The 24,887-nt window shown below is 39.5% G+C and overlaps 1 protein-coding gene across 6 annotated transcripts in view; it reads left to right on the top strand.

Moving 5' to 3' along the window:
• Positions 1-24,887, top strand: part of PBX1 (PBX homeobox 1) — a 382,352-nt gene that overhangs the window by 293,446 nt on the left and 64,019 nt on the right. For 4 of the 6 annotated variants that reach the window (XM_085601506.1, XM_085601511.1, XM_085601508.1 and 1 more), the window contains exon 7: positions 21,185-21,256. The exons of the other annotated variants lie outside the window; for them this stretch is intronic. In XM_085601506.1, coding sequence (XP_085457632.1) covers positions 21,185-21,256 — 72 coding nt within the window. The remainder of the gene's footprint in view (positions 1-21,184; positions 21,257-24,887) is intronic. 6 annotated transcript variants of the gene reach the window in all.

Here is a 24,887-nt window from a genome sequence, read left to right on the forward strand (position 1 = left end):
TATATTAAATTGCTGCTATGATGGCATTGTAGTGCACAGCGGATCACAGTCAATCCCACTTCCTCACCTCTGTATAGTTCTTGCTTCATGTAAATGTGTGATTTAAAATGAGTTCCTTTCTCTGAACTATTGAGTAATGTGTCTGCCCTAAACAAATCAGAAGGAATTCTGACTAAAACTCTTTCACTTCCAGGAAAATTAGGATTATGCTCACCATAGAAATTATATGGTTCCAGTGCTTAATTTGTAAAAAAAAAATAAGTGCCAGGGCTCTTCTCAGGAGGCCACTGCAGCTTACACTACATATTGCCCCTGCTATGCTGTCAATGATAGTAACAACACAACTACTAACCATCATATTCCTACAGTTGCAACAATTCAGACTATTTCAGGCCCCAAAAGGTATATGTTAGAATGGCTCGGATGGCAGGTAATAGTAATTTTAAATGTATATTGAATTAATAATTGACTGTTGTGGTGGTCATCTGAGACGGCAACACCTTGTGACAGACTGTTACAAGCAACAGTATTGACAATTAAGTGCCAGTGCCGAGCACCGGATAACACCAGCCCAAATTAAGCACTGGGTGGTTCTATGCTAAATTGGAAAGAGGAATTCGTCATACAGAAAATAATTTCACCAATTCCCTGGGATTTCGTTTAGGTCGTTCTGAAAGCTGCTTTCAACCAGTCGTCTTGTGCTTTTGGAAAATAGTCCTTCTGAAAAGTCACAATCCCTTTTCTTGAGCAAGGTACAGGCAATGACCACCTCCATTGTTCATAAGACAGATTCGCTAGCAAAATTCAAATCGGCATTTCCAATGGAGTTTCAAAACATTTTGAGGTAATGGCCCGTACTGAACCTTGGATTAAAATCTGACAAAAACTGAAGCACACTACTGCATTTTGTGGAAATGAAACCCAATTTGGAGTCTCAGCCACAATCTACATGTGCATTTTACACAGATAAGATGTGTTAGGCTTATGAGGTGGCAAACATGTTTTCGAAGTTACCACAGAGCGGCAGAATCATATATATCATGAAAGCTGAGTGAGAAGGTTTGCTGTTGCAAGGCAAATGTTATTACTAGCTATGAGGCAGGAGAAAAAGAAAGGATCAGATTGATCTGAGGGTAGAGGTTGCTTCTGGTGGTCCAGTATTTAAGAACTATGTTTTAAGAATGTTGAGGAAAGGCATATATGACGTTATCCAGGCTTGTATGTACACAAAAGTGTCAGAAAAGTGGATGATCTGGTTTAAATCATTTTGTGGTGAATTTTGCATCATTTGTGTGCATGTGAAACTCTATGTACCTCAGCAAGCGAGCTTGCTCTGGATGTTATTCTGCGCAGGTTTTCCATCACTAGGAGGTAATATTTGTGTTGTGCAAGGCAGACAAACTTTGGTGATGCTTTTACTACAGGTAATTATTTTACCAATCCAGCGGGGGCATTTTCCTCTTCCATAGTCGATGATACTTTATCATTTGCTGCAACTGGGAAATACTGTTGGCTTCATGCATACACTCAGTGTCACTATATGCAGTGAACCCAACCAGATAGATCAATAGCTTTTGTTCTTGACAATATCTTTTTTTGTAAAGAGAATTTCTGCATCTTCTGAATAGAGATGGGAAGTGCAGGCACCCCATAATTGTAGACTGAAGACCTAAAAATACTTGTCTTTACATCTTGTATATCTGAATTTGAGAATTGATCATGGAGCATAATTGGTACATGGATAAAAAAAAAGTTTTCATTGATGTTAGATGGTACGTGATTATAGTCCTGTTTTTATGACACAGATAATACCCTAGCTGTTGGTACTGAGACCATTTTGAGAAATTGCATATTTTGGCAAGATACATCAAATTAGTCTCCATTTCTAAGACCTATGCAAGGAGTTTTGTTTGTGAATAGAGGTCTCCTGGTGACTATCGTAAACCATTATTTTCATAGTTAAATTAACAATTAATACTTCAACCTACTGCCGCAGCTCCATCATTGTAGGTGCTTTAGTAAGTTGACTCACATTGGGCGGTAGTAGTGGCTGCTTTAAACTGTGGATTTGATACCTGAAAGCAGCGCAAAGGTAACCCTGATGCTGCTTCTCAGTGCATGATTCAGTGGAAAGAACATGTATCATTGTCTCAAATTGGCAAATCCAAATTCTGCTGAAATTCATGCATGTAGTATTTGTCGAAACCTTATGAACATTGCCAAACTAGCAGTGTCACATCATGCTCCATGTTGGCTGGGTTCAAACTGGAACGGCATGGTGAGCAAAAAAACGATGGATTTAGGCCCAGATCTCTGTACTGGGGTGAATGTATGACATTGTTCTCCATTCTGTCCATCAACTGTTTTTTTTATTTGTCACCCAGAGTGGGAAGGGTATGCCCAGACGTGGGTCCCGTGCTCTCCATACCACTGGAATCAAGCTATCCTGGCTGAAGAGGGGTGAAACCCTGAAACCGGTCCTAGGATGCTTGTTTCCAGTCCAGGGAGGACCTGGCTTGGCAGTTCGGGCTGGACCGTACCCATGAGGCACAGTGTCAAGACTGATTTGCATATGGCTGGGTTCAAACTGGAACGGCATGGTGAGCAAAAAAACGATTGATTTAGGCCTAAATCTTTGTACTGGGGTTAATGTATGACATTGTTCTGCATTCTGTCCATCAACTTTTGTTTTTGCATTTGTCACCCAGAGTGGGAAGGGTATGCCCAGACGTGGGTCCCGTGCTCTTCATGCCACTGGAATCAAGCTATCCTGGCTGAAGAGAGGTGAAACCCCGAAACCGGTCCTAGGATGCTTGTTTCCAGTCCAGGGAGGACCTGGCCTGGCAGTTCGGGCTGGACTGTACCCATGAGGCACAGGGCCAAGACTGATTTGCAAATGGCTGGGTTCAAACTGGAACGGCATGGTGAACAAAAAAACGATGGATTTAGGCCCAGATCTTTGTACTGGGGTGAATGTATGACATTGTTCTGCATTCTGTCCATCAACTGTTGTTTTTGGAATTTGACAGGCAACTGTATTATGACTCCCTGATAAAACAATGCAGCAGGATCCAGGACATCCAGAGCTCTGCCACAATATTCCTGATAATGTTGGGAAGAAGGAAGATTATATCATGGGGTATACACTGCTTTCATGAGACGTTGTCTATAGCAGTTCAAGCATAAGGCCCTATCCCAGTTGCACATTGCACTTGTCAGGTGTGAAACCAGATACGTATAGCAAAAAATATGTAAACACCATTCTTGGTACATTTCAGATTACCAGCAATATCCCTGTTGACTATCGGTGGTTTATGGTCATCTTAATTTTTGATGGAAATTTCTAACCGCAGGTTCCTCACCATGCGAATGAACCCAGCGCCAGACTGGATCCAGAAACCTTTCTCGGTATTGCTCCTGTGCACCAGCAGATGGAGCCATAAGACTCAGTTGTGGGTTTGCCCCACCCTGGAAGTGACATCAGAGCCACATACAAGCACCACAGCTACACAAACACATCAGTTCTTTCCGCACCTACGGACACAAATGCAGAGCTTGCTCTCAATATTCCACCTTGTCTCTGACGAAAACTAAGAAATTAATATATTCATATCACACATGATCATGATTCAATGATTGCACTAGAATAAATCTTAAAGATAAAATATGTTGGGGAGCAACAGGGAGACACTTGCAAAACACCTAAAAACAATAGTGGTTTTGTCCCCTGTATTAATTCATATGGCTCACAACTATTGACCTGAACAATAACCATGCTATTGGCCTACAATATCTTCTATTTTCAGTCATTGTTAATGTATTTTTATTTACAGTCTCTTTCAAGGCACTGTCAGCACAGCACAGAGGAGAAGGTTTTGTTCATAGATTATTTTTCACACATTCACAATAATGAAACACAGCACCAAATTGTTTAAAAATGTGTATGTTCTTCATACTGAAAAATTAATTTTGATCACTTCTAAAATAATGAGATAAATGCTTAACGTTTGATTTACTGATTGTGTTCTGAATGAATATGCAGCCTTTTCATTAATAACCAGCAAAGGGACCTGTATGCATTGTTTCAGGTTGCAGGGTAGCAACATTTTTTTTAAATTTAGAGAGTGTGTATGACACTGCTGAAAGTATTTATTTCTAAAAGCTGAAAGTCTATTGTGGCACAACCCAGAGGGAGATGGGAAATGAAAACAATGCTTATGAGTATCATATTTACTTTCTATTCTTAGCACTGCTTTTGTGACCTCTGAGGTCAGGTCTCGCAAAGGCAGTATCAGGGTTCACAATGTCCAAGCCAGTGGTAGCAACTGCTGTGATCCATAAATGACACTCATGGGGTAGGGCTAGTCCAATGTTATCCAGTGTGATCTAAGAAATGATTTAGCCTTTTCGTATTCCAAGCAAATTGTTAATTCTTTAGTGTTACTCAAATACCATTCAAATCTGTCCACCTGAATAAGCAAAATTGCTACTCCTGTTGCATAACTTGCAGGACTCCAGCTCAGCAGGAGAATAATATATAGTCCATACACGAGCAAAGCATTCAGTACAAGTGTAACTAACCCACTCAGACACTTCAAGTGATACATTTTCTGGATTTCTCTCCAGAACACAGCCTAGACGTGCTTTCTAGACCCTGTTGCACTAAGGACTTAGTCAGTATGGCAATCTAAAACAGAGAACCCAGTGAACTGCAACCACTCCACAACTCATTGAGCATTACTTGAGTGAGGTGCATTATAGGTAACAATCAGCCCTGTAAAACCTCACGGAAATAGTTAATGCAACCCAAACCCTCTTTCATCATGATTAGGCACACTCGAGAACACTAGAAAACTATGACTATATTTCCAAGGTTTATTACAATCAAAATCTTATCCTAGAACAGACAATATGAATATAAACTTTTATAAAAATAAACCTGATAATGATAATAGTCAGGAGGCAGAATAACAGAAACTATTGTAACATTATGATGGTATTATAAAGCTTTTTTTCATCAATAACCCCAACTCTTTATTTTTCTTGGCTAACTAAGCTAAACTAGGCACCAAAATAGGCCTGTTTGTGTTTCAAAGATGGTTCACATCTGCATAACTTTTCTGAACAATGGAACTAATGCTCAGCAAAGAAACAGGAGCTGTTTTTGTCTTTTGCAAATTTGCAGATAAGCCAAGTAAAGGCTGTATGTGCCTTCCCTGTAGCCTTTACCCTGGCAAGATGATTACGGCTTCTCTATCACGCTCAGTCACGAATCACTGGTACAATGATCCTCTCTATCTAATAACACTGTTCTGTTTTACATATTCTGTTTGAACTTTGTCAAAGATTTTTAAATTAAACAATTAGTAGCAAAGTTATTTTAACCTTTCACTTATTTACACGCTGTGAAACCTTGCTTATTGTTTAAGAACAATAAATGAGAGGTCAAGATATCCATTCCTATGAAGCTAAATTATCACTTTGCAGTGAATAATGACATGAATATATCTGAAGTTATATTTGACACATAAAACTAAATAAACAAACACATATATAAATTGAAAAGGGGTACCTAAAATATCTATAATTGAAAATATATGATTATTTTAATACTAGTAATGCATAAATTGCACTAACAAAAATAGTTTTTGAGTAGCTCTTCCTTTAGGCAAAAAGTGAATAAGGGCAAACCCCCAAATTCACCAACAATGTTCTATTTGTCTTTCTTTCATCTTTGTACTGTGGCATATTCTTTAAGCCATATAACAGCTAATGTTATCCCTGTCCAATAATTTAATGATTGGGAACTTGTGTGCATTTCTTAATAATGTGTATGGACATTGTATGTGGAGAGAGAGCATCAGTTAACTGTTGGGGTTCATTTGTTAATTAATTTTATTACCACCTTCCGTCTTTAATATTTGCTTACTACATGAATCTAGGTTGGAAACCAAAGATATGCAGGCGCCAACTTTTTAAATTTGTTTAATCAGACATAAGAGGTATTTCGCCCAAAAACAATACTGAAATTACCTGTCTGCGAAATTCTATGGCCTTGATCTGACATTGTCAGTGATGTACAGGTATATTGGAATTTGATTTATTGCTAAGCTTTGTCGCTAATGTTTTGAATAGAACATTTCCTAGTAACAGGTTGAGGTTTTGAGATAAACCATTTGAAAGGCAAGGCAATGCTTTGACTTTGTAGCAATTGCATCTGCCATATTAAGACACACAAAAAAGTTTCTGTGGCACCAATCTAAGCTAACTATCAGGTAAAAGGTTTGTGTAAAAGTTATAAAGCAAGTACTTTTGGGTATTTGGGATTTCAGTTTTCAAAACTGATAAAGATATGGTTTTAACATTGCCATTACTTTACAATGGCAAAGTGAGCGCTGTAACAATAATTGTGTGTCACAGTTTTCATGTTCATTGCTTTACATTAATCCTTGTTCAGGCAATAGCCCCCTTGTCTTCCTACTGATTGTGTCTGACTTCCTTTGTGACTCTGTTTTCCTTGCGCATCCTCTCCTGCCCTCATCAAATAGTTTTGTTTGGAACAATAGCCATCGCACATTCAAATATTAAATCATGCTGCTAACAAATACAGTAACTATCCAAAGCTCATAAAAAAGTGAAACGTGTCAGAAAATATAATTTTCAGTCACCCTTTACAAAGGTGGATCAAGATTTCTCTATGTAACACTCTGCTCTATACACTGATCTATCAATATCTTTAAAATTGATAAGGGCAGCATCAAATGCAAATGTAGAACATACCCATTGATTTAAAATTTAAAATATAGAATATAAAAAATAGAAATGATAGGAGCATTAGTAAGTGATCTAAGTAAGTGACTTGTTTCTGAAAAGTCTTATTGACAAATGGTGTACCTGTATGATGTTTAACATATTTACAGGGCATTTCAGATTCAAAAATAGAGTCTAACATATTATCTTTGTTGCATAATTTTCAAGATAAACTTTCCATATCTCATCAAACTTAACTTCTTTGTTTCCAAGCATGTAAGTGTCTCTTTTCATTGTAACTAATTTAAGTATTTCAGTAAACCGGTCTTCTAGTCCTGTCATTCCTGCTGCATTGCAATTTGTTAGGATAAGTCTTTTCCCTGATGATGCAGCTTTCTTAATTCTTCTTTTATTTTTTGGATGGCTTGCCCTTAATTTTTTAGTTGAAGTTGATCAAACATTTGCTTTTACCAGTGTCTTCTCTCATAACTCACTGAACGCTTGGCAGTAATTTGCTTCATGTATAGACCATTAACTACTTGGCATGTCATAAGTAGGTGGTTAAATGAAACTGTAGGAAGGTGGAGTATTATGTAGTGATGCTAGTTAGGCTTCTCAGTGAAATACTCTCACAAACCCCAAAGATGGTCCTTGGATTCACAATAATAAACCCTTAGCTCAGTACGGGTAGAGTGGGAAAGAGCAGTCAGGCTTTACTAGCGGAACATGTGTTAATCATTTCAGAGTACAAGCATGGAGTATAAGTAATTGACACAACTTGAAAGAAATCTGACACCAATTTATAAAAATAAAGCAGATTTTTATAAGTATAGACACCAAAATGAATTCAACTAGATAAGTATAACTGAAGTTATGGATTTTAGAAGCAAAAATAAATCAGTGCAACTCAGTACTGCAAAACTTTAGCATTGCGGTCAAAGGTATAAAGTACTAGTGACAATCGGTCACTTGCAGGTCGAGTTGCGTGGAACCCACTTGGGGGAGTAAGGTGATGCGGGTCCCAGGACCAAACCAGGAAAGTCAGTTCGATTTTTACCTGCCTCGAAAAGCCCAGGTGCAGAGTTGTTCTGGCTGTCCGTGCTGCTGCAGTGGAGCTGGTTTTTCCACTTGCACGGTGCTGATGAGGAAACGGGTGCAAAAAGTCAACAACGGGGACACTGCTGTGGTTGCCTGAAGGTGTTGCGGTGTTCCCTCGAGTTGCAGCGTCAAGCAAAGGTGGTGGTGCCAGACTGGCCACCAACAAGCCTTGGCAGCGGTAAGGTCAAAAAGAAGTTATTTTGACATCTGGAGGAAAACAGTAGCTACCTTAAATGTGCTGGCTGGAGATCAGGACTACGTTTCCCACAATGCACTGGACCATCTACTTTTGGACAATCCCTCAGAGGGCCCGATGGCCAGTGATTCTTTGGTTCCAGTATGCAGTGTTTACCTGCAGACTTCAGGAAATAAGTGCCACTAGTCCAAGAGGGTCTGGGGGAACCAGTCCTTTGTCCGGGGTAAGTCACAGTTGTGCAGTTTCAGGGTGGTTGCCACAGGTGCAGAGTACCGTGCCTTTGTTTTGTGCAGGTCCTGTTGTCAAAGTCACAAATCTCTTATTTTTCCTTTGTTGCAATTTGAATCAGAACTGAGGTTCTGGTGCCAGGGGTGTGCCTTAAATCCTAGATTTAGGGGCGTTAGGGGGTGGGTGCAAGTGGCCAATGGGCTAATAGCCCCAGCGGCTAATCCGCCCCTGAGTTGACCACATCATGGGGTGTGTGTTACCTTTAACAGTTGGCCTTAGGCATCATCATTTTACCTTTTGCCCAATGCTCCTTCACCCGGGTCCATATATACCGCCTCCCAGCCAAGCTGGAGTGTTTATCAACTGGATCCCCCTTGCCCTGGGCCTAAAAATTACTCACTATGCCACCTTCACCATCCAGGGAGACTTTAATGTGCATCTAGTCAACCGAAAGGACACTATGGCTGGCAAACTAACTGAAGTACTGACCGATGCTAACCTTACGTTTACCCGATCAGGCCTACACATAAAGTTGGCCATGCGATTTATGCCATCATTACGAACCCTCCTCTGGCCCTATAGATTCCAAAAGTGGTTACATGGTCTGACCATTTTCATCTACCATTTTCTTGGTCTTGGACCCCGGCAAATGTGTCAGGGAGATCAGTTCTCTGTACCACTGACCGTGCATGGAATAAAATCAATATTCCTTTATTAAAGGGAACTCTTGATGGCACCAGGCCTACCTTTTTTCAAATTTTCAAAATTGTAACCAATTTCACTGGCCCCCAAATGCACCTCACCTCCCATCGAACCTTATACTCCCAACTAATCACTTATTTTTAAAGTAAAATTCAGGGCAAACTTCTAGTAGCACAAGCCAGTGAATCAATCAATCAATGTCATCAGCCTCCCCACACTGCATACCCAGGCTAAATTCAAGCAATTCACCCCCTTCAACTGAGAACTTAGAAAATCTAATCACTAATTGTAAACCTGTCTCGCCGTGTGATTCCTTCCCCCCTCAAGTTGTGAGCCTCCTGGAGGACTGCCTAGGTCCTACATTCCATGAACTATTTACCACTTCCCTATACTCGGGGATAGTGCCTTCTGCATAGAAAAAAGCAAATGTGATTCCACTACTAAAAAACCCTAATACAGACCAGAATTATCTAACTAGCCTCCGAACTAGATCTTTGCTTCCCTAGGCAGCTTCAACCATAGAAAAAGTGGTAAACAGTCAATTAACTCCATCCTGATTTTTCTAGACCTTTCGTTGACATTTGACACCCTCTCGCGAGACCCTGCTTCGCTGTCTCTTCCAGATTAGAGTAGAAGGAAAGGCTTGGTCCTGGTTGGGCTCCTTCTTGGAAGACAGGGAGCAGGCAGTTTGGCTCAGGCCACACTATTCTAATGACAAAAAACGTAAGTATGGAGTTCCTCAGGGCTCAGCCACACATTTTAATATTTATATGACGCCACTACCACATCTAATACTCTTTTTGCATTTGCGTCGTCTCATATGCAGATGACACTACTTCTTCTGACCTATGACAATAATGAGCCTGAACAATCTACTAATGTTGCATGCGTATCAGCTGTGATGGGTTGGCTGAGGACTAGCGCTCTACAGTGCAACCCTGATAAAACAGAGATCATACTGTTTGGCAACAACCCTCCATCCACTGCTTGGCAGGTGGACTGTACATCACCTCTCATCCTATTGAAATGGCCAGGAACCTGGGAGTCCCTTACAGATACTAAACTTTCCATTAAGCCCCAGATCTCAGCTATAATTAAAACCTCATGCTGGATTCTCAGGATGTTAAATACATTTCTAAAATTCTGCCCTTGAATGCCCAGAACACTGTGATTCAAACCCTGATTCTGTCGAGACTCCACTATGCAAACGTCTTATACCTTGGTCCACCAGACTACCTGACACAAAACTTCAAAGGTTACAGAACATGGCCGTACCCCTCCTGTTTAACCTGCCTAAATGTACCTCATTATCCCATTACTCCAGCCAGTTCCATTGGCTGCCAGAAAAAAAAAGATTATCTTTAAAGGACTGACAGTAGCACATGCAGCTTTTATAGGACAGGCCCCAAATATGCTCAGGACAGACTGTCCCCCTACTGTCCTATCAGACCCCTGATATCTCAATCATTCCTTATATGCATCCCTCCTACCAGATGCATGAAATGAGGCAGCTCAACCTGCTCAGTATTAGCAGCTGGACACTTGAATGCTCTCCCGATAGCCTTGAGAAGCATCCAGGATATACAAAATGTTCATAATAGACGAAAACCCACCTGTTCAATGACTAAGCTGGCCCTCCTGCCTTTGGGTCTGGTGCCTGGACACTCCAGTAGTAGCTGTGCGCTCTATAGGCTCTCCCATTCATTCATTCATTTTCTACCCAGAACCCTCTATCCTACCACTTTTAAAAATGGCAGAAACCTTTCTTAGCTGTACAGACCAGGTATCCCACCCTAGAGGTGTGGCTAGCGTACTGTGGGTGTACACGCCCTGACTACATAATTTACCCACCTGCCTGCGTGCAAATGTGCTTGGGGCAGGGGGAGGCCTGTTTCCTCCTTTAGGAGGCAGCCTGGTTGCATATCACAGGTGGTGCAAGCTTTGAAGCTCACCGCCTTGATGTGCCACTTCACTAGCCATCCTGTCAACAAGGGAGGTGTGACCTCCTTACCTTCCAGGCCAGTATTTCTGATGACAGGAGAATTCACAACTCCTGGCAGGGGGTCAGATCCCTGTCTTGGCGGCAGCAGCTGTGGGCTGACAGCCAGAGTACAGGAAAGTCTGGGGCAACCTCTAAGGTAGCCACCTGGGTGCATGCCACATCAACCTCGACATGAGATTTATGTCAGCAATGATGAGACACGTTCTTTGATAACAAACATGACATATTTTGGTGGTACCGTAATAGAGCTGGCGATATCGAGTTTGCCCGGATGCCAGCCAATACGGTATATGGACTGCTGATCACTTATAGTTGCCCTCAATGGAAAAGCCTACTATAGGGATATATCAGCTTGCACTTATGTGTCCACACCTTTAACATAATGCACCCTGTCTCCTGAGCTCAGTAGGCCTTCCTTAGGGGAGACTGGCATATATTAAAAATAGTGCTTTGACCTTGCCACAAATGGGGAGGGCAAAGTCGAGTTTGAGCAGTTTGCACTGCTCCTACAGGCTGCAATTGCAGAGCTGCTGTCACCTGTTTACTTGGGTGACTCAGGGTGGCACAAACTGTGCTTCAGACCCGAGTGATCCCTTTAACTCCCATGCCCTGGGTACCACTTGTACCATTTACCAGGGACTTATAAGGGGATTAAATCCTTGCCAATTGGGGGTAACAGTTCACATGTATCAGTTTTAGGGAGAGAGCACTGGCGCCTGGGCAGCAGGCTCCAGTGCACTTTCAGAGTCATAACTATCAGCACTGGGGCAAAACGGAGGGGAGGGCATTCAAAAAGGTCACTTTTCTAACATGTCATTTAAAATGAGTTTTAGTTTATAGATTAGTACAGAGCACCAGCATGATCTAAAACGAATTTGTTGTTGTATTAGCATGCTGCATATTGTTATTTATATTAAGTACATCAATTATTTTTTCAATCCATACATTCACTGGAATAGCCATCCACAACTCTCCTTCCCAGTCAGTCCTACATTTTCATAATAGATGTAAGATCTCTCTTTGTATGGTCTTATACACCACTCAGTCCACCTCCTTTCCTGAGATTATTTTGGTCAGTATATTGCTATTATTGCTTTTGCCTTTGCCCGTCAGCTATTTACCCTCTTCACAGAAACCATGATTAGCTCTATGGAATGTGCAATATATCATTTAACATTCTTGATTTGATCCCCTACCATCCTGAATATTGACCTCTTTTACTTTCTACAACAGTGTATGCTTCACAGAGCTCTTATAAGTTCCAGTCTCCTCAAATTGCGTTGCTAAAACCCGCTTTGCTTCAACTTATTTTAATAGAAACCTCCTTTAATTCACTCATCTTCCTTTCTGTCTCCTAGAGATATTCATTCTAATTCATTTTTTACCATTCGTTCTGCTCCCTCACAGTCTCAATAGAACTCTACAACTTAGGGTTCATTAAAAGGCACTCCATTGAAACTACTACCCAACCTCATCCTTCTAGAGAGGTTTTCGATTTGCGATGAAGTAGGTAGTAACGTCTTGTGACTTTGTCGAGTTCAGGCATTGCTCACTTTCTTTAGGCTTTCTGTAACTTTGCTGATTGCTCCACCAATATGCTCTTCATTCTCAAGTTTATGCGGATCTCTGTACCAGTAAGTGGAAGATAAAAGCTTGCCGTTGGTCCACTCATCTTCTTTCTAGAAGTACTAGTCTCTGTGGTATACTCTTCACTTTAGGCTATCTCCTCCCTGTTTTGGAATCAACACTGATCATCATTTGGATCCTTCAAAAAGGTCTATTGTACCGATGTAATGCATTGAGTTTCTGCCATCCAGTGCTGGATGTCCATGTATGTCTTAATGCCTAGACCTGCCAATACAGAGGTCTTCTATCACCTATTTTCAATTGTACAAAAACAGTTATCTCTCTTTACCTTCATTATTCATTCGCCTTCTTATCAAGAGTGTAATGTGGCTCTTCACCTTTATTAATTTCCACGCACTACAACATGTTCCAGCAACAACAGTATCTGCCTTAACCTCACAATCCACACATCCACATCTCTGATTAGCACTTCAGTTCACAGAAATGTGTACTACTGTGATAACCTTTTTCAGGAACCCTTCACTGAACCTTCAAAGCTAGGCCAGGTTACTTATTTACATTTTTATTTACCACTAATGTATTCATCATGGGTGTTACTGCACTTCAACACGAACAAACCAGAGTCAACAAGACTTCCTGATAACATAACAGTAAGCATGTGTTGAACAACTATGGTAAATAACATTAGTCCAGTTTCAAACTTCAACATTCCTTGGTAGTTTTGGGAAAAGGAAAAGAGGCAATGAGTTTTGAAGGGTGATGTTTAGAAATGTGTTTCGGAGGCATGTTTTAAGCTTTTTCCTGAATTGGAGAGGATCATCTTGGCATCTAAGAACACTGCCTTTATCAAAGAAACAGTTTAATCTTACTTCTGACATCCTTTCTTCAGACATCAAGCAGACTGGCTCACACTCCACAAGAGATTGCTCTAGTACTCGTAACAGATTTTACATCTGTCAGTGGCAATCCATCCCAGCCTTGTAAATGCAGCCTTCTTCTACTCATCTGCCTCTCTGGTTTGCTCTTTCAACCAACAACAGCGAACGGACAACTTTAAGGGATATTTGCGCCATAACCTGTTGTATGTAATGTTGATTATAACATACCCAGTGTATAAACAAGTATACCTACAATATTGGATAAAGTTGTTACATAAAACCTGTATAGAATATGTGATCCCTCCACATTTGCCAGAGGTCTAACAATCTTATTCAGATATAACATTTATTTTGATGTTGTCCAAAAATTTCAAAATGCTGTTTTTATTTTAGTCAGTGTTACCTGTCATACTGGTATGGGTGTTCAGGGCCAGAGCAATTCTGTATCATCAGTTAAATTTGATGCCTGCTTACAAAAATGGCCTGATTTGACCATGACTGAAATAAAAAGACTTACGTTATGGCATTTCAGAAAGTTTAGCTCTAAACCTCTATTTCAGCAATATTTTATGTGGGGGTGTCATTTTTTTTTTTTAAATAAAAAAAGTGTATTAAGTAAGACGTGTATCTTTCAAACAACTGCATGTCTTTCATTTGTCATATTCTGCTTGTTTATCCTCAACAACCAGTCTTCGATGTTAATTTATGTGGAAGCCAGAAAGTAAACAAACTTTTTCAAGTATAAAAGCAGGGCCCTAATAGGCCTTTTCAAAACAATTTAAAGGTTTAGGTGTCAGATTTCAGAACAAATGATGCATATCCACCTGAACGAAGATATTTTTTAGGCTATCAGAGATCAGAGTATTTACAGATTTCAGATCGGTGCTGGCCATCCGAGGTTGGTTGTGATTAACAGAAGTGAGTGTGTGTGTTTGAGCAAGTGAAAAAGAAGGCACAAGGCAAACTGTCAAATCTGCTAAACACAATGGATCTGATTTACGAAGGTAAGTTACACTTTTGAGTAAGTTTACACTTCAGTATTCAGAAACTCTAAATGTAAGCTTACTACAAAAGTGTAAGTTACATATGTCCCCTCCCCAGAGTAATGCAATTATTGGTTTACTCTTGTGTGGTGAGTGGGTGACCTCTCTCTCTAAACCCCTCCCTAAGGCCCTTTGTCTTCTCGCTAATCTCATCACCTTTATTAGTAAGTCTTGCCCTTTTCCCACCCACTCCAATGAGTCTCTCCTTCATTTACTACTAAATCTATACTTGCATTTGTGGAGACTCCACAGTCGGGGTGGAGAATTCCTCACATATAACTATAGGTAAAGCTTAAACCTTTTAATAGAACTTTTTTAAGTACTACAAAATTCGGTTTGAGAATCAGTCCCATTGTTTCACTTTCTGTGCTTTTTCAGAAGATTTGAAATTACTTATTTTTCATTCTGAATACAAGATTTTCCCAACATTGTTAATCAGGATCATTTTTGGGTTTCTATTGCAATGTACACAAAGTTTGTACTTGTTTGCTAAAATATTACTTTATACTTCTTCTGTAAAGGTGCTCAAACCAGTACTCACTGTTGCAGTAGTAAACACAATTTCAAAGTAAGAACTGATGTCTTATGAAAATAGGTGCAACAGATTTTTCCACATTTTTGAGGAAGGGATGATCATTTGACTCTTCTCACACTGAACATTTTAACGCAGACACTACCAATACTACAATTAATCATAAATAATGACTGTCTTTGTTCTGTTTTCTTTACAAACCCTTATATGTGTTGGTTTAATAGAACAAAAGATAGATGAAAGTTTCAAGTTATGGCTAGCTTGAAATTTCCAATTTAGCATTAATTGCAGTGTGGTTTAATAAGTAATTATTTTAGCTACTTTTAAATGCCAAATATTTTCTAGCCAGATAGACTTGGTACCGGGATCAAAATAACTGAAAAGAGAGTACACTGTGGGCTACATCCATGAATAAAATTACAGATTTGTACCTAGGTTAAGTGGAGATTTAGGAAGTGAACCTTATTCAGAAATCCCGTGGGCCAGTGCTAGCAAAGTATGAACCATTTGTATTATGTTTTGGGCTTATTCCTGTTTACTCTAAACCTACCCATGTAAATTCTTTGCTTATGCTTAGTGGAAAATCAGCACATGTAGGGTTATGTAAACTGTCATTTTGAAAATATATTTTAATGCTTTGTTTTTCTAAATTTAGAATCCTTTTTCTAGTTAAGCTCTTTCTTCCTACTCCCCCATCACCGACAATTGGGTGGACCTTCCCATTCATTTTCCATCTCTTCTACTTGGTTTATTCAGGTGTATGTTCAGAAACAGAGTGTGAGAAAGACATTGCAAGTGTGTGTATAAATACCCATAAACCCTTTAGGTGTTCATCTCAAATCCATTGGTTACCCCTCTGGACCTCTTGTGAGCAGGCACACCACTTCACCATTAGATGACACATATGAATGTGAAAAATATAGTTGGCCCAGTAGATTTTTCAAACTCATAAGCCGCATCTCCTGACTGTTTCACATGCAGTTTCCGGCATAGGTGTGACACACAAAATGTGATTGTGAATTGGGCCTTAGGTTTTTGAATAGCAGCAGGTATGTTGTTGTTACTGTTTTCCATCATTCTGACTCTTGTCTACCCTTAATCTGTTCATTCACCAATGTAACAGCCATATTTTATTTTACTTATTTACTTTTCTGTTGCTTTGCTTTGCTTTATCTGCCTTGTTTGTGTCCGTCTTGACCTGTTGAGATGGGAGGTTGGGTTGCAGGTTTGCTTTTAATATTGACTTTTCTAGTTATGTTTAACTTTGACACAATGGTTGGCTTCCACTGTTGTTCTAGGAACCAATAGAGAATGTTACGTGTCTATTATTCTTTGCTGCACCTTGTGTTTAAGTCTCTTAAACACTTGCATTCCATTAATCGGACACAAAATAAATTGACATGTCCGGGACCTGTTCCCAAATGTAACACACTGCCATTTTCTACCGTTTTATGTATCAGATGATGTCGTTATCCGGCAAGGCAGGCAGCAATTACATTTCATTACAGTTACATGCATTTCAATGGAGGCTGGCAATGTATTGCCCTTGATTTTTCTAGAAAGCACTTATCACCAATTTCCAGTGACCATCCTTTAGAAAGGTTCCTTATGCATGCAATTTTACCAAAATGTTTCCACGTTTTTCTAAAAGAACATCAATGTCCTCAGTTCTACATATCCACATGAAGCTGTGGATAAAGAGCTATTTGATAATCCATTTATAGCATTAGCATCATCAAAGAGATCAGCTGTAAGATAATATTAGGCATTGTGGTGCCAATGCCAGTTAAGCTCACTAAGTCTTGAAGATGTAGAGAAATTACGTTAAGTCAAAACCCAATAAAATCTGCACTTTATTTAAAACAAGGGAATCTTGGTTTCCCGGCAGTTACTTAGTCTGAGTGGTTTATAAATTTTCAATATCATACTAGCAGGATGATCCTTGTTAAGAAGGCTTGATGTTTGTGTTATGGATTCACGCCTCTGTTTCTTCAGTGACACCAGGCAACAGCAAGTGCCACTGCATTTTGCACTTATAACACACATGTCTACTTATGACTATGGTGCGTAAACTGCAAGCTCCCTTTCTATTTCGGGATGTTGATATAAAAACATGCATAGCTGGGCAAAGCCCGGTACCAGAAGGAAATGCATCCACTGGGAATCTGATGAAGAAAAGCACTGCCATTTGGGAAGAACAAGAATGGTACACAACAAAATGGACAAGAAAAACAAGCAAAAAGGGGTTAGATGACAAATTTGGCAAAACATTGATAGCTGAATACACATTGTTGTCAAGATGTAATCAAAATGAATTTGGAATTTATTACACATAGGTTTGATCTAAACACCTGCTTTGAGAATACAACACGAAGCTGCAGTTTATCATTATCAGGGTTTGGCATCCTTGCCAATCTCCGCAAATGGGATTGTCCCATGTACGTATGCCATGCTTGCTATGGATTTTTAGAATCATTGTAATGCACAATGTACTGACACTATATACGTAGGCCAATCTATTCCATACTAGCATACATGCTGGTGTTCCACGTTCCTTGTTTAGCTTCCATTTCACACATTGTTTTTACGATGATTCTTTAACTTTCCTTTTTTCTTTTTCTCTCTTGATTCCCATCTGATGTAGGGTGACCAGTTGGCTCCATGTTCATGGTGGAATTTTTGTCCATGGTATTGTCTCCTACTTTCTACCTCCCGCCAAAGAGTAGTAATTCATAATTTTGCTCAGCCAGCAAACTCCAAGGAAGAAAATTGTGTTACCATAATTGTTGGCAGAAAGTATTCTCCTGAAATTGGTCTACTTACATGGAGAAATGTATTTATTGATTGTAAGGTGATGTTCCTTACAAAGCAAATCATTGATTGGTCAACCCATTTTGCTTCATTCAACAATAGGACTAACAGGTTTTCCATGTGGCTTTACAGTGCGGCTCTAATGTACTACAGCCCCTTTTCCCCATTTCCTCTCTTTGTCTCAGTTAAATAGCTGCAGGTCAGTTTGTAAGTTACTGAAAGTGCCTCCTTTCCTTGATTTGCTTATTGAGAAGATCAGTGTTCACAATATGGAGCAAAATAAGCAGTTGTAAAAATGTTGGAACCAGCCCCACACTGCAGAAGACAACAACTCAAATGAGGTAGGGGGGCTTTAATTGTTGCTGCATGAAAGCACATCTACATCTGAAAACAGCTCTCCAGCCTTCAGTCTGTTTGGCGAATACCAGAATGGCAGATAACCCACTCTAACCCCACTGATGTTCAAAACATCTTGAAATGTCCTTATTCATCAAACAACACCATGATTGATAAGGACACAAAACTGTGTGTTTGCTCTAAATTTGAGGAAGACACATTTTTGTTTCCAGTTTCAGACAATACTAGATATTTTTAGCCAGATACTGTACGTTCTTTATACAAGGCATAAATTGATAGACACCTCCCATATGGGCAACTGAGTGTGTACTGCATACGAGTCCCTGGCAAATCACTGCGGGCTTGCCATACAAGCAACCAAAAGTGCTTTAATACAGGCCCCATTAGAAAACCTGCCCGGCATAAATACTAAACAGAAGGTTTATGGGATAACTCTCTTCCTCAAGGAACCCCTGAATCCCTTTGTATTTTCATGAGCTATATATATTCTAGGAAAGTGCATGCTTTTGGGACTGAATCCATCTCCATCTGGAGCACATGCAGTTCTCAGCGAGTCTGATTTGCATTAGACCATTGTGTGGTGAAAAATTCTTTATTGCTTGATTAACAAAAATCATTGCAATTAAAACATTAATATCATGGATAAAAAGGAAGCAATTCCTTAATTCGCCGATCAATATACAACTGTGCTAAAAAAAAATGTTTCTATGTTTAAATGCCGTACTAGAACATTGATACCACATATACACATCTTTTAGCACAGTCGCGCATTAATCATAAAACTAATGACATATTGTGGTCAGATTAGCACACATTATTGCAATTAAAACATTAGTGTCATGAATTTAAAAAAAACAATTCCCTAATTTGTCGATTAAGATATAACTGTACACAAAAGAAAAAATTCTATGGTTACATGCCATACTAGAACATTGCTAAAACATATACACATCTTTTATTGCAGTCGCTCATTTATCATAAAACTAAAAACATATTATGGTCAGATTCCCATTAATATACAATAAAAAACTATAGACATTATGTAACATGGTGCAAATAAGCTATAAAGTGCCTAAGTGTGAGTGCTGTAACCATTATGCACCATTGTGCAAATGAGCAATAAAGCGCCTCTAGGCTTTCATATACTCTTTGGAGCCTGATTACTGAAGTTGCCTTAGTGCGAGAGCTTTAAACATTATGTAACATTGTTCAAATAAGCAATAAAGTGGCTCTATGCTTTCATATACTCTTTAAAGCCTGATTACTAAAGTTGCCTAAGAATAGAATCATTTGGTCACACTGCAAAGCTATTCAAAGTGTCTGTAGCATAAAAACAACAGCCTTATATTTTCTGAACCATTAAAATAACCCTTAACATTAGGTATACACAAGTAGATTTAAAATACAGACACCAGCATTTTTTCAGCAACTGTTAAATTTTTTAAATCATTTGACATAACAATGGAATCCTTTCACGCGACAAACATAAAATAAGGGCCTGGCGGGCTGATCTCACCCCAGCCTTGAGGAATAAAGGTTTTAATAGTGCACGATGTGTTCTAAGCAATTTAGGCAACGCACACACTATATGTAATACGTTTTCACACGGCCACCCGCACAGTCTACATTCTGTAGTTGGCCATTGTTGTATTCAGGTCGGCATGCCCTCCTTGGTTGGTTCTTTGCCAAGTCTTAATTTTAAAAATGTTTCCTTTATGCGAGCCGAGAAATAGGCATTCAAATAGGGCTGGATTCGCAAGGACTGATGAGAATCAATCACAGACCAAGCATGAGGTTTTGCCACTAAAACTGCCTTATGCGCACTAAATTAATTAATTATTTATTTATTTATTTTTTAAAGATTGTTTAAAACTGGGCATTGCCATTCCTGGAGGCCCTGACTGCAGATCAAAACTCTGAAGGCATGTTAAAATATTAGACCATTGTGGTTTTAGCATGGCAGGTTACAGTTTGGAGCACCAATAAAACCCCAGAGCCAAGGGCACTTGTGCCACCTATTAACACCCTAGAACTTTCACACAGTCAGATTACATAGGGAGACAGATGCATGTGGTCTAATATGTGTTTCGTTTTTACAAAAATTGATTATTGAATACCTGAATTAAACTCGCGCACTGGTGATAAATATAGGGCTCGCTCCATTCAATCCTTTTAGAGCATCTGTGCTATTACATATGGGGACCAACCATATGCAAATCACTATAGGACCCGCCACGAAGAAGCAGTTTAGACCGAAGTGCTAGACCATACCACTTCTGAATGCAAACACAAGCAACTCTAGCTGTGAGGTGAGTCTCTACGCCACAGAAAGCTTATGACTGATGTCTTGGCATACCCCACCCATTTAGGGAGACTCACTTAGGCAGCAGAAACATTATGGGCGGAATGCTTTTTCATTAATCCACCTTCCTCAAAACTAAGTTTCATTGAGACAGCTCAGACTGTAGAGATTGCTCACAGTGCCGCTTTGCCTCATTTTTGGCAAACTTGAATTTTAGAAGTGTGTTAACTTCTAATCAGAATGGGTCAGCTGGTAATAGATAAATGTCACGCTGTCAACTTGCCTTGATCAATAAAGTTTTACCAACACAATTTAAACACACATGCAGACCCCTGTATTGCCCAAGCATTGCCTCCTCTGGCTGTGACTAATTCATATTTTTTTTCAAAATCCGAAAATGTAGACAGTTCATGAGTGTGTTCCAAAGTGAGTAGGGAGGCTGAATTCTACAGTGCTTCATGTTGGGAAGTACACAGAACCAAATTTTAAACAAACTTGTCACAATGAACACGGAGCCATCATAAGCACCCTTTCCACACTTGAAACTTGCAAGATGTTGATATTTCTGTACCTTCTCTGTACCCTGAGCAGTTATCATCCCCTTCCAAGACCTGCCCCCTTTCTCCCTCCCTTCTCCTCCCACCCTTGCACCACAAAGTGCCCTTGAAATTCTTGGCTTTACTGTCTATCTCATCCAGGAAGCAAACAGCAGGAACTGGGGACTCCGCAGCCGCAAAGTAAATCGCAGTTCATCACGCCACAGAATCTCGGTTAGTATGCATGCATTGGCTGTATGGGACTGGAAGGCCTAATGTGAGAAAAGGGTTCTCTTTGGGATTTCTTTAAAGCTGTCTTTAAAGTGTCTTCTGTTTCCAGTGAAGCCATATCAAAGTTAGAATGCTATTTTTAAAATATATATATATATATATATATATATATATATATATATATATATACATATATACATATATATATATATATATATATATATATATATATATATATATATATGCACATATATATACAAAAGAATCCTGTTTTCTCATCCTCGGAGAAGATCTAGAGATGGCTTCATTGGCATCAGCATCCCCTCCACCTCATCTGTGTGCAAGATATTAAACATTCTGTTTGAAAGGTTTTAGTTTTAGAACATCTGAGCTTAGATTTAGAAAGCAAACAACTACAGTCCCATGGGTTTACACATATGAAAAGTAGATGTTCTTAATGGGGATGATTGGAAGAGGTGAGGATCCCTCAGGAAATACTTTAAAGTGTCAGGTGTGTGAACATTCCAGCATGTATGCCTTGATCTCATTTTTCATTTTCTTACTCCTTAAATAATCTAAGGGAAAGTGCATGCTGGGTTTAGTGTCCAAACCTGGCATCATACAATTCATAGTTTCACTCATGCGGTTTTAATTCTATTTATCATTTTGGTATTTTTGTTTGGCGTTCCTTGCATAATTGTAAACCTCATTTGTGAGAGTAATCTGTGAATCAGGCCTTACACACCAACGTACTTCCCAGATCAACCAGCGGTACGTGTATATACTCTATCAGATGAGAATATTTAGTGGCTAAGAAGTGACAGTGGCACAGAAGATGCCAACTGTCAAGAACAGTCAGCTTGATATTGGAAAGCATCATTGCTTGTTCAGTCTCCGAGAATGATAAGTTAAAACAGCTCATAACTTAATGCCCGTCGTTTTTAAGACGTTTATTGATACCTGGGTTGACCACTGATAAAGGGAGTAATTTAGAGTTTGACCAACAGAAATTTCTTTTTTTTGCCTAATTGATATAGATCTTGTTTCATACAGTCAGTGGGAAATCCTCTGCATTCAAACATCAATTACTAGATTGCTGATGTTTCTACAGATGCCATTTGGGGCTAAACCTCTATCCAAAGTTCCAATAAGTATGTTAGATGATGAAATCTCAACCAAACATATGTGAGTTATGTTACTTGATACTTGTTTACATGCACTTGCCACCATTGTGACATTGTGATTACAGGTGGAATGTCATGTTTGGTTGCAGAAGTGTGTGAAAAGATTTGGTTGAAGTGTGTGTGTGTGTAAGATCCTGACACATGGTCTGGTTTCATCACGGTGAACATTGTGCTGCTCATATGCATGCTGTTTAAAGGTTATGTGGAAGAGATCTCATAGCCATTTCAACCGCACTGAATGGGAATAAAAGAAAGCTAAAGTTAGTAATGGTAAGAAGAGAACATGTGAGGCTTACAGATATAATGAGTTTTTGGGTAATGTAGGTGTTTACTTGGACATTGGAACGTTAGTGGTATTGAATTGAGAAGGTTTGATGCTCCTGCAGGTCCATAAAGATCGAACGGTAGTTAGCCAAGGACTTGAGTGAGAAGAATATGTCATGGAAGAACGACTACTAGTAGGGTGTGGGAACCACAGCCTACGCATCTCGTTCCATTGGAACTTCGTCAGGGCAAAATAATCACAAATTAAGTCCAAAGTAGTCCTGAACCCGACGGTCCAAATTTTGTGAGGCCTCTATAAATAACAGTAACTATGAAGTTGCAGCAATAGACCCCCTGGACAAGAGCGTATCCAATGGTCTAGGATACCGGCCCACAGACCTCCGCAAAAGGTGAACAATACTCAAGTCAAAAATGTAGTTGTAATTCAATGAGCTAGTGCCGGCTTTTTCAAGCTGTGACACAAGTTAAACCAAACCTGTTACAGTTGTCAATCCGATAACGCTTCCCATTCAAGACTGCAGTTGCGCTTGCTGGCAAGACATACAGACCCTTAAGTACCCTGGTCATCAGGTCTTGAATTTGGCACAAGTAGCAAAAACCTGTGTAGGTTTGAGTGGAGATATTGAAACCTTGGTCTAAACAGATTGAAGTGCAGAAACACCGCACAGTGATGGGAATATGCTACCACGACTGCCTTACACTATGGGGACAGGATTGTTCATTTGTTTTCAAGTCTACTTGAATTAACTTTCCCTTCCATATCTTCACTCATCTCGGATGTATTTTCTGTATAAACGTGTTCCGCTTTGTTTGGTTCTCATCTATGACGTTTGAGTCTGCCATTGTAAATGTTGGGTTTTATTTACACTTTACTAGGTCCATCATTTATAAAACCGCAGTTAATATTTAAAAACCTGTTCCATTTCATTAATATAATGTTCTTTAATATAATGTTGCACTTCCTTTGGTGATTGTAAATCCCATTAATTACCCTAGGTTATTTTTCTTTTGTCTCTTATCTGTCACTCACTGATGTCCCTCAGATATCTTTTTCTCACTGTACATGTTTTATTCATGATGATGTCTGATACTTCTCCTCTCTCTAGTTTAACTTAGCTGACCTTACTTCCAGCTGCTTTATAACTCGCTTCCTTTTACATGGTTACACTCTACCCCAGTTGTGAACCACCACACCATGCTCTCTTCTTGGTTACCAAGTCGTTTATGTTAAGTGTATTTTTGTAGTGCTTTACTATAATGTTATTGTCCTGTAGCCCCTTTGGAATCTGTGGTCTTCCCACTGTTGTGGGCTACCTAGCAACGGAGTTAAAGCTGTTTATATTGTGTTTGCTTTTGACTTCTACTTTTGAGAGTCTTAGTAGATAGAGACCGGCAAGTTACGAACCGCCAGGGCTTGTTTAGTATTACTGTTGGGAAGGTGGCAAATATTTGCTATATTGCCACCTATTGTTGACATGATGGTGCCTGGAGATGGTGTCTAATTTGTACTGTTGGGATGACAAATACTTCACCGTATTGTATGCAATATGGAACATGGATTGGTGTCTAGTTTGCTGTGTTGATGTAGGGTGATGTAGAAGTAAAACTCTGTAGATATGTGCTGTTACCATAGCAAACACTTAGCCCACTGTACAGATTGGAGCTCTGTTGGGTATCTGGCGGTTCCAGGGTCTATGTCAGATGTGTATTGATACAGGATAATGTGGGTACAGAGAGTTATTGTTTACCTGTGTCCATGTGAGCTGGTGTCCTTGTAAAATCAGTTATTTAGTTGTTGGGTCGTGTTGTCAGGTGGAAGAAAAAATACATTGTCCTGTGAGAGAGGCAGTCATTTATTGATACCTCAATCACTCAGTAGCTATTTATTTAGGATTAGGACTTCACAAACAATCGGAATAATTAGGTGATACATTCTTGTCCCTCCACGTGAGGAAAGGACAGATGACAGAGGTTGTTAGGAGTTCCAGTAGGGGTCTTGTCTTTTGCAGCAAAGTTTCAGGAAGCTTTCCTCCTTACTCTAGTTCACACAAATATAGAGCATGTTGGGCACTCGTAGGTTGCAAATGGATAAGTGATATGCCATGATACCTTTTTCCTTCTTAAATATTAAAGTTGCTGAAGAGTCTGTTTTTTATGAGCCACCC

Source organism: Triturus cristatus, chromosome 4_2 (genome assembly GCF_964204655.1).
Source record: "Triturus cristatus chromosome 4_2, aTriCri1.1, whole genome shotgun sequence".
NCBI classification, from domain to species: Eukaryota; Metazoa; Chordata; class Amphibia; order Caudata; family Salamandridae; genus Triturus; species Triturus cristatus.